The sequence below is a fragment of the Manis pentadactyla genome, assembly GCF_030020395.1.
Source record: "Manis pentadactyla isolate mManPen7 chromosome 15 unlocalized genomic scaffold, mManPen7.hap1 SUPER_15_unloc_1, whole genome shotgun sequence".
Taxonomy (NCBI): domain Eukaryota; kingdom Metazoa; phylum Chordata; class Mammalia; order Pholidota; family Manidae; genus Manis; species Manis pentadactyla.
In genome coordinates, this window is record NW_026644588.1 from 1,668,641 (window position 1) to 1,681,431 (window position 12,791).

A 12,791-nucleotide genomic window follows, 5' to 3' on the forward strand; every position below is an offset into this window, starting at 1 on the left:
TTGCGTCTAGGGGGGGATGCAAGTAGGCGTGGCTTGGAGGGAAGCTCAGGACTCCAGTTTTGGCGTCATAGGCTTGAAATATATGTAAGACCCCAAAGAGTATCACATACACTTCTACCTATGTCTGAACAGTGGGAGAGTGGTCATGCCTGGATATATAAATTCGGGAGTTGTGTCTGCTGTTATTTCCAGTCCTGATACTGGGTGAGACCATCAAGACAATGAGTGTAATTGGAGAAAGGAATGGACAGGGGTGAACTCTGAACCATTAGTTGCATACAGGAAACCAACAAACTCGTGCTCAGAATGCTAACATTCCTACTAGAATTGTATTGTGCAGTCTGTTGTGCCCAAAGTCTCGAATCCCAGAAGACCAAGGAGCCAACACCGATGCAAAAGCAAAGAGCCTTTATTCGAGCTAGCTCGAGCTCAATCTCTCATCTACACCAACGCAGTGGCAAGACGCCAGAGAAAGAGAGCGAGTTTCAATATCACAAAGGTTTTATGGGGTTCTAGGGCAGTTGGTGGGGTGATGGTCGTGGCTCTGGCTGATTGGCTGGATCTAGGGGTAGTTGGTGGGGTGATAGGTCGTGGCTCTGGTCAATTGGCAGGGCCTAAGGGTGGTGGGTGAACTCTTTGCTGACTGGAGAGGAGGGAGACCAAGCTCCGATTGGGTGAAATAGGATCCAGGTTCTGATTGGCTGAGGTAGGATCCGGGTCCCAATTGGCTGAAATAGAAGTCACAGTCTTAGAAGTCACCAATAGTGACTTCTTTTCTTTCATGACTGTGAAGGTAAGAGAATAAAACCCAGCTTCTGATGAGCTGAAAACACATAGTTACAAAACTGGAAACACAATGTTCAGAAAATGGCCTCAAACAATTTATCTTTAAAGGTAGAGAAAAGCATAGTGACATGTTAATGGAGTCAAGGATTAAGGTGGAGTTAATTTTCTAGAACATGCTATTTACAAAAGGAGGTTGTGGAGAAATGTGGCTTACTTAGTACACAAGAACAATGTTATCCATCATTGGCAATAAAAATTAGCCCGTATTAAGAGCCACAATTCTCCTTTTCACATGTGATTGACTCTTGATTAAATTAAATGGTTTTGGGTTAAGATGAAACACTAAGTGGTTTGGGGTTAGGTAAAACATAAAGATTTTTATGTTCTGTGTCATGGGAAGCAGAATGTCTGGAATCAGGGCAAGTGGGGAAAGCTACATCGCTACTGGAGAAACTGTGAAGCATGTCAGACTTTTCATTACTTAAATACATATCCTCTGGTTACCAACGTTCAGGCCCTTTTTAGTATCCTTATCTCCCTGCCTAAAATGTGCCATGCTGAGTCTATCCAGCACCATAAATGACATTGTAAGGGTTCACATTGACTTTTCATGTAACTTGATTTATTAAGAATGAAATAATTAACTTCCTAGGAACTTCCAGATGTTTAATTGAACTTTTAAAAAATTAAAAGGATGAAGCTAGAGAGGAGAGATGTAAGCACTGGAGGTGCAGGTGAGGTGCCGTGAGCCAGGGTCTTGGAGCATTTAAATTAGTATCTGCAAACCCGGGCTGTTCGTCTGAGCAGGGTGGCTGAATTTCTTGTTTAATGAGTAGGTCCTTCCAGTCATTACAGGGATGTGGCCCTACATCTGCTGGACATCTGAGGAGAATGCGCAGACTATGGTTGTGGGAGTAACATTAGCAAGGCAAAGTCCAAATGAAGCTTTAGTCAGAAGACATGGTGAAAACGATGCCTGCAATGCACAGAAACTGTTTGAGCGCCTAGCTAAGGAGCCCAGGTGTTCCCTCTAATGCACTCAGCTTCTGGGTGAAGGGAGCAGCTGCCACACAAACCTGCCACAGGATACAGGATAGAAGAGCATGCTCTAAATTGCTGCAGGCAGAGGGTGTTACTTCATAAGAGGCGATGTTCTACTTTTTATTAGGGATGATTTCTTCTGATACAGGCAGAGTATGACACACCATGGAGGTGCTAATGGTTTGAGAACTGGGGGGCACTGATGTGCAGCAAAACCTTTTCTCCCAAAGATGGCAGCATGTTGGATGCTAGTATAAAAGGAGTGGACCTCTGGGTGGATCAGTCCTGTTTTACAAATGGCAGACTCCTGAAAACATGGGGAACAGTAAACTGAGTCTAGGAACCACTGTGATAGGTGGTAGGTTAAGCCCCACTGGTTATCTGTAGAAATTATTTCACTAGTTTCCAAGGAGAGTCACAGGGGCATCATATTGGCTTACATGGGAAAGAGAGGTGTAGAAATTCTATCCACTCACACACCAACTCACTCAACTATGAAGACCTGGTACAAAAAGATTCCACTTTTATTAAATAGCATCTCACATCTAAAAAGAGAAGAACCAAAATACAAGAGAGCACAGTAAAGAGAGGTCCCTGACCAAACACCGAGGAACAGGACGGACAGCTCAGGAGGCCATCTGAGCAGATGGAGGCAGCACCCTCCGAGAGTGGGCCTGGACCCAGGGGTGGTCCAGGATCCGGGCTAACGGCAGCCGCTCGGAAGGCTGGTATCTGAGAAGCCTGGAGATCAAGTCCTGGGCTCCCGAAGGTATTGATGGGGGAAACCTTACGTCTACCTGGTGAGGCCAAAGAATAAAGAGCAGTATGGTTAATTTCTTAGGTCTACGTTCTGTTTCATGAGTCCCTTGAAGACGCTGTTCTGGATCTTGGTAGGCAGACCTCTGTGTGCCTCAGGCTCCACAAGTCCACCAGCCACCACTGACTGACTCCCCAGGAATGCCCAGTGTGGTCAGCCCACCTTGAGGATCCGTCTGTAGGTCTCACTATGGGAGCTGCTCTCAAAGGGTGGATTTCCCACCAGCAGCTCATAGCAGAGCACCCCAATGCACCAGAGATCCACGTTCTCATTGTATGTTCTCCCTTCAATCATTTCTGGGGGCAAGTAGTCCAGAGTCCCACACATTGTCTTTCTCCTGGATGAGGGCAGAGAAGGGGGCACTGTGCAGAGGCCCAGAACAAAGAGCAGAAGTCCTGAGCAGTCCCCTCCCAAGCACAGGAAGTTGGCAACACCAAGTTTTAATGAGGATCATGGTTCAGAGAAGACAAGTACAAGGCCTCATCAACTCTGTATTTTGGAATTATTCATAGTTATTTAGCTCAGGATCCAGGATGTTTTCACAAGAATATTCTAGGCTTCAATAAAGACTTGGAACTGATGATGCAAGAGGGGCCAAGTAAATTCATCATCATTTATTCATATAGTAAAATTCCTACAATTATGGAACAATGGTTCTTTATTTACACAGAAATTTTCTGATAAAGTTGCATGTTAACAGATCAAAAAAATAAAAGATTTGGTGAACCACATTCTTTCAATCTACAAATATGTACTAAATACATGCATTAGAAAAGGCAGTATTCATATAAACCCAGGATTGTATCTGGTCTTACATAGGGAATGAATTAAATTGGATCATTCCTAACTGGTGCCCAGGGCCCACCACCACCTGACCTACCTCAGAGAAGGGGTGTGCACAGACCAGCCAAAGTCTGCAATCTTCACCTCACCCCTGAACCCCAGCAGCAGGTTCTCCGGCTTAATATCCCTGTGAATCACCCTCTTCTTATGGCAGTAGGTCAGAGCATCTGCCAACTCCTCCATTATCTGTGTGAGGGGGAAAAAGAAAAACAACCTGGAAATTAAGCCTTCTGCAATTTCCTTGTTAAGTACAATGCTCATCATGCAGTTTACAATCGGAGTGCAATCCTCTTTTCCCAGTTACCTACCTCCATGACCTCCTAACAGCACCGGTTATTGGTGGGGAAGGATTTCCTCTCCCTGTTTTATGGGTCTTATAGAATGGATGCTAACACGAACAGACCTTTCCTCTTGCCCTAGCATAGCAAGTAGCCAGACACAGGACCTACGCTGAGTTGAGCTAATCAGGTATCTCCCACAGGACTTCAGGCTTGAGGAAATGGTAGAAAACCGAGAAAAATTGGCAGGTGGGTCCTTCAGAGAGCAGACTGGGCCAACCATTGCTGCTGGGCTACCCATCACCCCAGTTCCCCATTCAGGGCCCTCCAAAAACCTCGTTTCCTATTTTTAAGCCAGTTCCACTATTTATTCATTGAATTCCCTCACAGCCTTTCAATGTTTCTTTGCATAAGGTAGTGGGGTTAGATTCTGTTGCTTGCAAAGAATCCAAATGGATCAGTTTATTAATATGCTGGGGCAATTAAGGTATCCAAGTGTGAATCTGTTCGGATGTATGGGTCATTATATAAAATTCAAAGAATTCCAAAATCAGCTGAAGAAAACAATAGGCCGGACACTAATGACGGCCGCAAGCAGGGACCCCCACCAGGCCACAGTGAACTCACGGGCCTCAGTGCCCTCAGGCCTCCCACCTCACCGTGGCTGCTCGCTGTTCATCTAACGTGTGGCTCTTTTGCAGCTCCTTGTAGAGCTCACCCCTTGGAGCATATTCCAGAATGAGGTACACCCGGCGTGCGTCATGGAAGTAGTTGTACAGGCAGAGGATATTGGGGTGCCTGGAGGAGGTAATGGAGGGTCAGACTCCTAAGGCTATTTATTACAAGGGAATGGCCACAGCAGGGGCATATCGTGCTGGGACCAGAATAACGACAGCCCATCCGGAAGTGTGCGAGGGGCGAACAGGCATCGGGATTCAGGGAGGGACGCCAGAAGGGAGCTTTACATATGCAACTGGAGTGGATTGCAGAGAAAATTTAAGGCGGAAGCCAAGGGCCTGTTTGGGACTGGCAGGGGGGAAGGGCTGGGTCCAGAGGTCGGGGATGGAAGAGGGCGCAGGGCAGGAGGGAGGGGCCGGGGCCGGTCTCACGCAGGCGGTCCTTACTGCAGGTGGGACTGGATTTCAATCTCCCTGCGCAGCTGGTGCTCCAGTCCTTCCTTTCCTATCTGGGACTTGAAGAGGACTTTCAGGGCCACAATGAAATGGCTTTCCTTGAGCCGAGCCAGGTACACATTCCCAAACTTCCCCTTGCCCAGAGGGCGCCCGATTTCGAAGTCGTCAATGGTGAGACGCCTCCTGGGAGGGGAGGAAGCGCCCCGTTTTGGGGGGCCGGGTGGAGAGAGAGCCAGGGCCTCGGAATGCTCACCTCCGTCCTTACGGAGCCCCCGCCTTGCCCCTTTCCCTTCCCAACGACCCCGCCACGTGTCGGTCAAGCTCTGGGTCCCGCGAGCCAACGGCCCACAGGCGCAGCCGCTTCGTCCCGTCCCGGTCGGCCGCGAAGCCGAAGACTCACGCGGTTGGAATGCTGGGCTGCGTCTGACCTGCCGCAGCTACTGGAAAAGGGGAGACGGAGGCGAGGGGGGCCAACGCTGCCTTCGCTGCAGCGCCTCCCCCGCCAGCCGGCACCGGTGCGTCCTTCTCAATCCGGCCTCTCTGGGGCTGGTTCTCATCCCCGCCACCTGCCGGCTGAACGGCGCCCGGCTTCATCACAGCCTGTGGGGGCCTCGGGAGCAGAACGGACGGGGGCGAGAACGCTTTCCCGAGCGCTCCTTTGACCGGGCGCCCAGCTCCGGGCGAGCCTGGACAAGGGTGGGAGCAGGGAGCACTCCGGCCTACGTCCTGCCGGCCCCCGCGGCCTCGGGCGGCGATCGGCACCCCAAGGGTCCCTCCACAGAGACACGGTCGGGAAACCCACCGCAGCAGCTGTGGCTCTGGCTGCTGGGGCCAGGCCTTTATACACCGCGCCCTGGCCCCATTGGCTGAGCTGGTAGTTCCCGACCGACTCCTATTGGGTGACACTGCTGGCCGTAGGCAGCGGGCCCAATACAAGAGACAGAAATGGGGGAACCGCCGCCGCTTAGCCAATGAGACGGCAGGGCGCGAGAGGAAGAAGGCGGGATGCTGGGCCTCGATGGACGCGGCCAGTGGGGGCCTGGGAGGAGATCGAAGGGCCCCCGGACGGCTGCAGAGAGTCTGCGCTGTAAAAGGCCATAAAAGGGTGAATAGGTCAACGAGTGAGTGGGTGCATCCTTGAGCAAAGTGACGTGACGCACGTATGAATGAATATAAATCAACCGAAGGGAGCTGCTGGGTTATCCTTTTGAAGTTGGAAAACCCCAAAACCACACGCGCTCCCAGCTGACCCCCTGTGGATAAAGTGAAGGTTCATGTGGCCAGGATTCTCGCCTGGCCCTGCTCGGCTAGCTCACTACACACGTGTGGGCAATGCGTCGTTACTGACTCTATATAAAGAACTGCACCCGGTGCTCTGGGCGATGCGGTGGCATGGCTGCAAGGCTGCAGGAGAGCAGAGGCTGGAGTGGTGGCAGCGCCGAGGACAGAGACTGGGACGGCTGTGGGGCAGTGGGGCCCAGGGACAGAGATCGGCTTGCCGCACGCAGACTCGCTGAGTGGACGGGATTCTAGTGAATGACCTGCCACCGTGGGAATAGTCACCCCAAGAACATGTTACTGTCATTTCTTTGGTTACACTGAATCCCTAGCGAACCTGCCTGGGGCTGAACCCACTGGCAAGACACCCAGCTTGAAGGTTGTCACAATTCAGGCCATTCCCCAGGGTCCTCCGCCATCACACACACATGAGGGTCGCTGCGGGGGAACTTCCTGCAGTGGGTGCTTCTGTCCCCGTGTCCTACTGCTCATGTCCTACCCCAGGCCCCCCGCACACCCCTGGGAGCCTGCCCAGCCCATATGGCCTGGCACAACGCACAGATTCACAGCTTGCTCTGTGTATTATGTTTGTTGGACCTGTTGCCCTTAAAAATAAGGTATTTTACCAGCAAAATGGGTTTATTCAAGTAGAGCAGAGACTTGCAATTTGGAGCACGGAAGACAGAACAAAAAACATAGGCAAGTCCCACAAATGTGAGAAACACACTCACTGGTCCAAATTCAGTAAGTGGACACCAAGACAAAGAGAACAGCAGAGCGAGTCTTTAATGACGGTCTTGCAAGATCGGGTGTCTGGTGGGTAGGCACACCTGGGGAGTTTGGCGCCAGTAATTTACCTCCTAGTGCGCGAGTCCCTCCCCTGGTTCCTCATTGGCTGAGTACTACAGGGTTCACATTCTTCCCCGGCCGTCGCCTAAGCCAGTTATATCTTTCCTTTACATTTGTCTTAATCTTATTGGTAGGTTTAAAAAACTCAAACAGGTATCACCAGGCCCTTATCAGTTCCCCCACCCCCACCCTCAGCCCGAGCAGCTTCCACCGCGTGGCCCTTTGTTAATACCTTACTGTTAAAATGTTTGAACATCCCAGTGGGAATAAAACACGTTTAGGTTTTATACTCTTTCCTAACACAAAGGAGCGAAACTTTGTTCTACGGAAAAGAAGGAGGAAGATGGAAGGGATGGTTCTGAAAAAAGGTCCACTGTAGAAAAAGCAAGAGGACAGAGCGGTGAGGGCCACTCGTTGGCTGGGTTGCAGGGTGGTGGATGTCTTGGACCCGCACTAGGCACCTTCCTGCTTGGGCCTGGGATTGACGACTGTACTCTGTTGAGGATTCTTCTTTCAGGTTGAGTGATTGACAGTTCTTCCCGTGAGAGCTCCACCCTCTCACCGCCCCACCCCATTTTAGCGAGGTTTCCCTTTATTAATTTTCACAGACCCAGTAATCAGTGTGTCGTTTGGGCCTCAAACAGTAAAATCAATGCACGTATATATTTGTTGGGCATATACATAAGTTTAGAAAAATTACTGAGTACTTTTAGACAGGTAACAAGATAAATTGTTTGGGCAAATATAACTTAAAAGGAAAAAAATCTCCCAACCCAGCTAACCTCTTCACAAAGATAGTAGAAAAATAGAAGTTTATTATTGAATAGGCCTTACACCAGAATGTGATGCACTTCACATACAACAGCTAAGAGGCTGCAAGGCGGAAAGAAATCACACCTTTTTCATGTAGCCAATCACATACAGCCCATTACATGTTTTCAAGATAATAATTAACCCATAAGGAAGAAAACATGACAGCACCATTTGTTACACATAACTCATGTTAAATTCCTCTGGTAATTGGGATTACTATCTACTCTCACACTGGGTTTTTAAGAAGGAAAACCAACTTCTCATTTCTTCCTGACATAAGCTACTGTTAACCTTTAAAAAGTTATTTCACTAGCAAAAATGGGTTAATTCAGGAATAGCAGAGAATTGCGATGTGTGACATGCAGGCTATGGCAAAACCATAGGCAAATCCAGCAAAGGACAGGAAACACCTCTTCTGCTGGGGTCTGGAATTGACAATCTGTTCTGTGATTGACATTGCAGGGTACGATGCAAGCTCCTCCTGACGCCCTTTTAAAGGAGGTTTTCCTCTATTAACTTTCACAATACTTTTGCAAGTTGAAGCAAGGGATCCAGGAAGTCAGGCTTATACTCTCCATGGAAACTGGGAGACAGGGATGCTGTCTTCCTTGATGTCCCCATTTCAAAGAGATGGCTCCTAAGTCTTGGAGAAACATTCCTGGGTTGTGAGAATTTGGGGCGTTTGAGGAAAAGCAAGCCTACGGCAGCTGGCGCTGCATCTGTAGGAGTTAGAGTGGCACAAGGTAAGTTAGAGATGAATGGGGATCAGTTGTGTGGTGTAGAACCTTGTTGGCCATTGTAAGGAGGTCATAATGTGTCCCCTGTGCCTTCTACAATATACCTGGGATTTGTGTAATCAGCTGTGGTAAGACATGCAGACCTGGAAGTGACTGTCGCGAAGGAAGGAGTTTGTGCTCACAGATCCCTAACAAACAGGTGTCAGGACATGCCACACAGGGCCACGTGGGGAAGCACCGGGCTGGGTCGGGAAGAGAAGCAGAGAAGGAGGAGGCTCAGCCCAGCACCTGTTGTTGTGTTTTCTGCAGGAAAGGAGAGGCCGGGCAGGCCAGTTTAGGATTGGCTGGTCTGAATAATGTTGTAGGGCTTTGGGGCATAGGAAGTGTCACTGGCCGGCTGGCATCTGGCCCTGGAATTTTAGGACAGAGGTATGCTGTCTCCGGGAGTGTGAAGAGCCAGAGCAGGTGGTTAGTTTACATGTGAAAAGCAGGATTCTGGGCAAGTTGCTTGCAGTCTCTAAGAATTGGCTGGCCCTGGGATGGGTGGTGTGCGGGAGGCCCCAAATGCCAGAGCAAGGATACAGAAGATAAAAAATACATAGTTAGTATACTGTGACATAGGCAGCCATGTGGGGCTTTGAGCTGAATGGTAATGGATCTGATTTGTGTTTTAAGTGGATCAATCTGGATGCTGTGTGGACATTAGGACACAGAAGGGACAGGAGAGGAGGGAGGGATCTGGTTGGCTGCTTTCCAGCGGGGTGGGGGTGACGGCTTAAAGCAATGTACTGACAGGGAAGGTGACTGGTCACAAAGTACAGGTAGCAGCTGACCGAGGGGGACAGCGAGTGATCAAATTCATCCAAAAACACGGATACGAATGTAACAGCTTTACAGGACGGATTGGTGGTTTCTTCGATCTACCCATGCCCCACGCAGCCTCCGCCAAATGTTAGGCATATTCCCGATGGCACTACGGTGCATCTGTTACAGAAATGCTTTCGTTCCTGTAGATGCTCAGGCAAATGTGACTGTTTTGCTGGAACAGAGCCTAGGCCGAGGGCCAGGAGGGTGGGCTGTGCAGGCAAGGGTTAGAGGACCAGGCTTCGGCTGCTCAAATACCGCACACTCCAAAGGAAGGTCTGGCCCCCGCCCACCTCCAGGAGGACCACCTCTGGGTCCTTGGACTGCCTTCCCTTGTGAGGGTGCCTTTCATGCCTGAGGCCTTGGGCCCCACTGTACCAGTCCGACCAGATGATTTATGCTAACAGTGTGACTTCTGGTGAACGGTCATGTGTGTGTGTCGGAGACCCTGGGCCGCACTCTGTCGTATCCAGGGTCAGTCACATAGGTTCTCCGTGACTCAGTAAAAAAAAAAAAAATGTGGACACTGAAGCTTGGGTGAGCTTCCTCGTTGGTCACACATCTGTGCTGAGGTGTGTGACCCCTATGCTGAGTCCCCGCGTGATTGCACTGGGAGGAAACCCCTGGAGACTTGTCTGGCCTCTCCTGGACTTGACCTTACGTGCTTTTCCCTTTGGCGATCTCGGTCTGCATCCTTTTGCTGTAATAAACTGTAGCTGTGGGTATAACAGCTTTTCTAAGCCTCGTGACGCTTTCTAGCAGACCATGGGGCCTCAAGGCGGTTTGCAGAGAGCAGGAATAAATAAATTAATCTATTTGCTTATTAAAAAGAAAGGTTATGATCCAAATGGGTGTTCTGGCCAGGGCCTCCCTGAGGCAATGCTCTCCGAGATGAGATGTGGGGGACAAGCACCCACTAACCGCGCGGAGTGGTGGGGGGGAGCCTTGTCCAGGCGCGGACAGAAAGGGAAACAGGAGGGGAAAGGAGAAGAGAGGTGAGATGTGTGCGGGGAGAGAGGTCGTGAATCAGGCCAGTCCCACACCAGGGGAGGCCCCACGGATGGGCCATGTTAGGGATCCGTCTTTTATCCAAGAGCTAAGGGCCATCATGAAACACCTTGAGGAAGAGGGTGCGCGTTTAGGGGGCGGAGGGAAGCAGGCGCATCATCTCATCTGAGCTGAACCTCTAGCTTCAGTGTGGAAACCGACCGGAGAGGCAAGCACGGGAAAGAGACCAGCCTCCACAGCTTCCCGGTGGGGTAAAGCCCGGAGTGGCCGTTTAGGTGATGGTGTCCACACCTGGGGGGCTGTTCCCCACGGGCGGGAGGGGATGACCGCCCACCGCGGCCCGAGGCTGCAGACCCGGCGCCTGGGAGCCCGGGACCCGCGCCCCTCGCGCTCCCGACCGGGGGCCTCGGGCCGAGCCGCCGCTGCCCTCCAGGCGCCCACCCTGCCCGCTGGCCCGTGGGTCCCCTCCGGGCCCGGGGGAGGGCGTTTCTTCCGCGGCTGCCGGGCGGGGCCCGGCAGGCGCGCGGCCGGTGCACACCTGTCGGAGGACGCGGGTTCATGCCGACGGCGAGGAAGGGGATGGTGAGGACGCCCGTTACGGGGAGGCCAAGGGCGCGATGTGGGCGGGAGGGGGGGGGGCACGGCGAGGGCGCTGCTCCCCTCAGAACGCTGGGGACAGTGTGGGGACCGCGGGGATTGCAGCTCAGGAGCCTGGGGTGTCTAGCTGGGCTCGGTCATGGCCAGAGGCGTGGGGGCACGAGAAGGGCCTCGGAACAATCTGCTTAAAATACCAACCTTGCGGGAGAGAGCTGGAAACTCACTGCCCCCAGCCACCCCGAAGCCTGGTTTCTGCGTGCTCACCCGGACACCCCTCCTCGGCATTGCTCTCCAATCTGTCCGCGGCTCTCCACCTGGTTCCACCCTAAGACGTCCCCACTGGCTTGGTGCCCGACCCCCCATTTTTGGGAAATGACATCAAAGTGGCTGATTTGCTTTGCTACATTCTTCATATTTATCACCCAGTTAATGCTCTCAGCTGTGTTGTTTTAAAACGCACGCTGTTTATTACTCTAGCATGATGAGGCCCGCAGATGGGACGACTGCATTGAAGATGGTCACAGCTCCCGCCCAACAGGGGGCGCGCCGGGCCCCACAGGGCCACAAGGGGGCGCCCCAGGGAAGGCGTGAGCCAGGCCTGTACGGTCACTTGGCCAGAAGGAACGAGCAGGACGAGGTGAGCAGGCTGGGCAAGCTTCCGGTGAGCCGGTGTGGGCGATTTCAGAGGGCTGCGGAGTGCGGGGCCTGCCCCCGGGTGCCTGGCACCTGGTACTGGGCTGGTCGGGGAAGGGTCTGTGTGTGCGTTCAACCCTGGGACAGCTGGTGAGGAGTACGGGCTCCAGCCGGCTTGGCGTGGGTCCCTTGCTGTCTGTCGGAATCGGCTAGCCCGGGAGGGGCAGTCTCTGCAGGATCAAGGTCCCCGCAGTGAAAACTTCAGAATAAAAACACATGCTTAACACAGGGATATAAAAAATACAGGCAGAACAGGAAGGCGTTTTTAAAAAGCCACCCGGCAGGCAAGAGCAGGATCAGGAAGTCCTCCTGCAGGGCCCACTTTACTCCTGACTGTGCTCTGAGGAGGAAAAATCTTCCCATGAACAATTTAGCTTAGCCCATTCAGTTGTGAGCTGTGTTAACACACCTGTGAGCAAACAGATTACACATCTTTAACCCTTGAAATTTAAGGACGACATCATCGAACATTTCAGACCCCACACCTGAGAGGAAAGCTGTCTTTGGGCCGAGCGTGCGTGCAGAGCGGAGCTGCACAGGCCCCGAGAGGCCTGGCTCCCGAAGGAAGGTCTCCAGCATCAGGTCTATGCGAAGGGCTTCCCGGCTGGGGCCACGTGCTTGCACTTCCCAGGGTAACACACACAAATCTGTGACTGTAACTCAGCCCAAACAATGTCTCGATCTTAGGCACGCTGGGTGACACACACTCTTTAGTTCTCTCTGTCAAAGCCGTACATTAAAGAGTATCGACAGACAGGAACAAAGATTAAAAACTGGGGACATATGTGCTACAGAAACACACAGCCTTGATCTGGCCAGTACACGTGTTATAAAGGTAAACAATGGGTAGGTGTATTTGCAAGTCAAACCACTTGAAGCCATATAGCTCATATATATACGTGTACATGTATATTCATAAATGGTAAATGTATACATACACTTTTATATACACATATATGGGCCCTAAGTGGTGTATACCGTCAGCACAACAGAGGCACAGTCCTTCACGACTCCTCTGCACCTTGTCATCAAGTCAGGTTAGCTTGTAAATTCT

The 12,791-nt window shown here is 51.6% G+C and overlaps 1 protein-coding gene across 2 annotated transcripts; it reads right to left on the bottom strand.

Annotated features, from left to right (window-relative positions):
- Positions 1-2,326: 2,326 nt before the first annotated feature.
- Positions 2,327-5,994, bottom strand: AURKC (aurora kinase C). 2 transcript variants are annotated; one of them, XM_036926420.2, is made up of 6 exons: positions 5,299-5,994; positions 4,890-5,081; positions 4,425-4,563; positions 3,525-3,673; positions 2,807-2,981; positions 2,327-2,624 (listed from the first exon to the last, which is right to left on the bottom strand). In XM_036926420.2, the coding sequence occupies exons 1-6, from the start codon at positions 5,490-5,492 to the stop codon at positions 2,454-2,456; spliced, it is 1,020 nt and encodes a 339-aa protein (XP_036782315.1). In that variant the 5' UTR covers positions 5,493-5,994; the 3' UTR covers positions 2,327-2,453. The 2 variants fall into 2 exon arrangements, with proteins under 2 accessions (XP_036782315.1, XP_036782316.1); XM_036926421.2 differs by lacking the exon at positions 4,890-5,081.
- Between the last annotated feature and the right edge of the window lie 6,797 nt (positions 5,995-12,791).

What these genes read in the sequence shown, in the direction of transcription:
- AURKC (XM_036926420.2), bottom strand. Translation starts at nt 5,492, where the DNA reads ATGAAGCCGGGCGCCGTTCAGCCGGCAGGTGGCGGGGATGAGAACCAG. An exon ending in GAAATCCAGTCCCACCTGCA is followed by an intron (nt 4,564 to 4,889) that starts GTAAGGACCGCC and finishes TACCTCCTCCAG; the next exon opens with GCACCCCAATATCCTCTGCC. An exon ending in CCTACAGACGGATCCTCAAG is followed by an intron (nt 2,625 to 2,806) that starts GTGGGCTGACCA and finishes TGGCCTCACCAG; the next exon opens with GTAGACGTAAGGTTTCCCCC.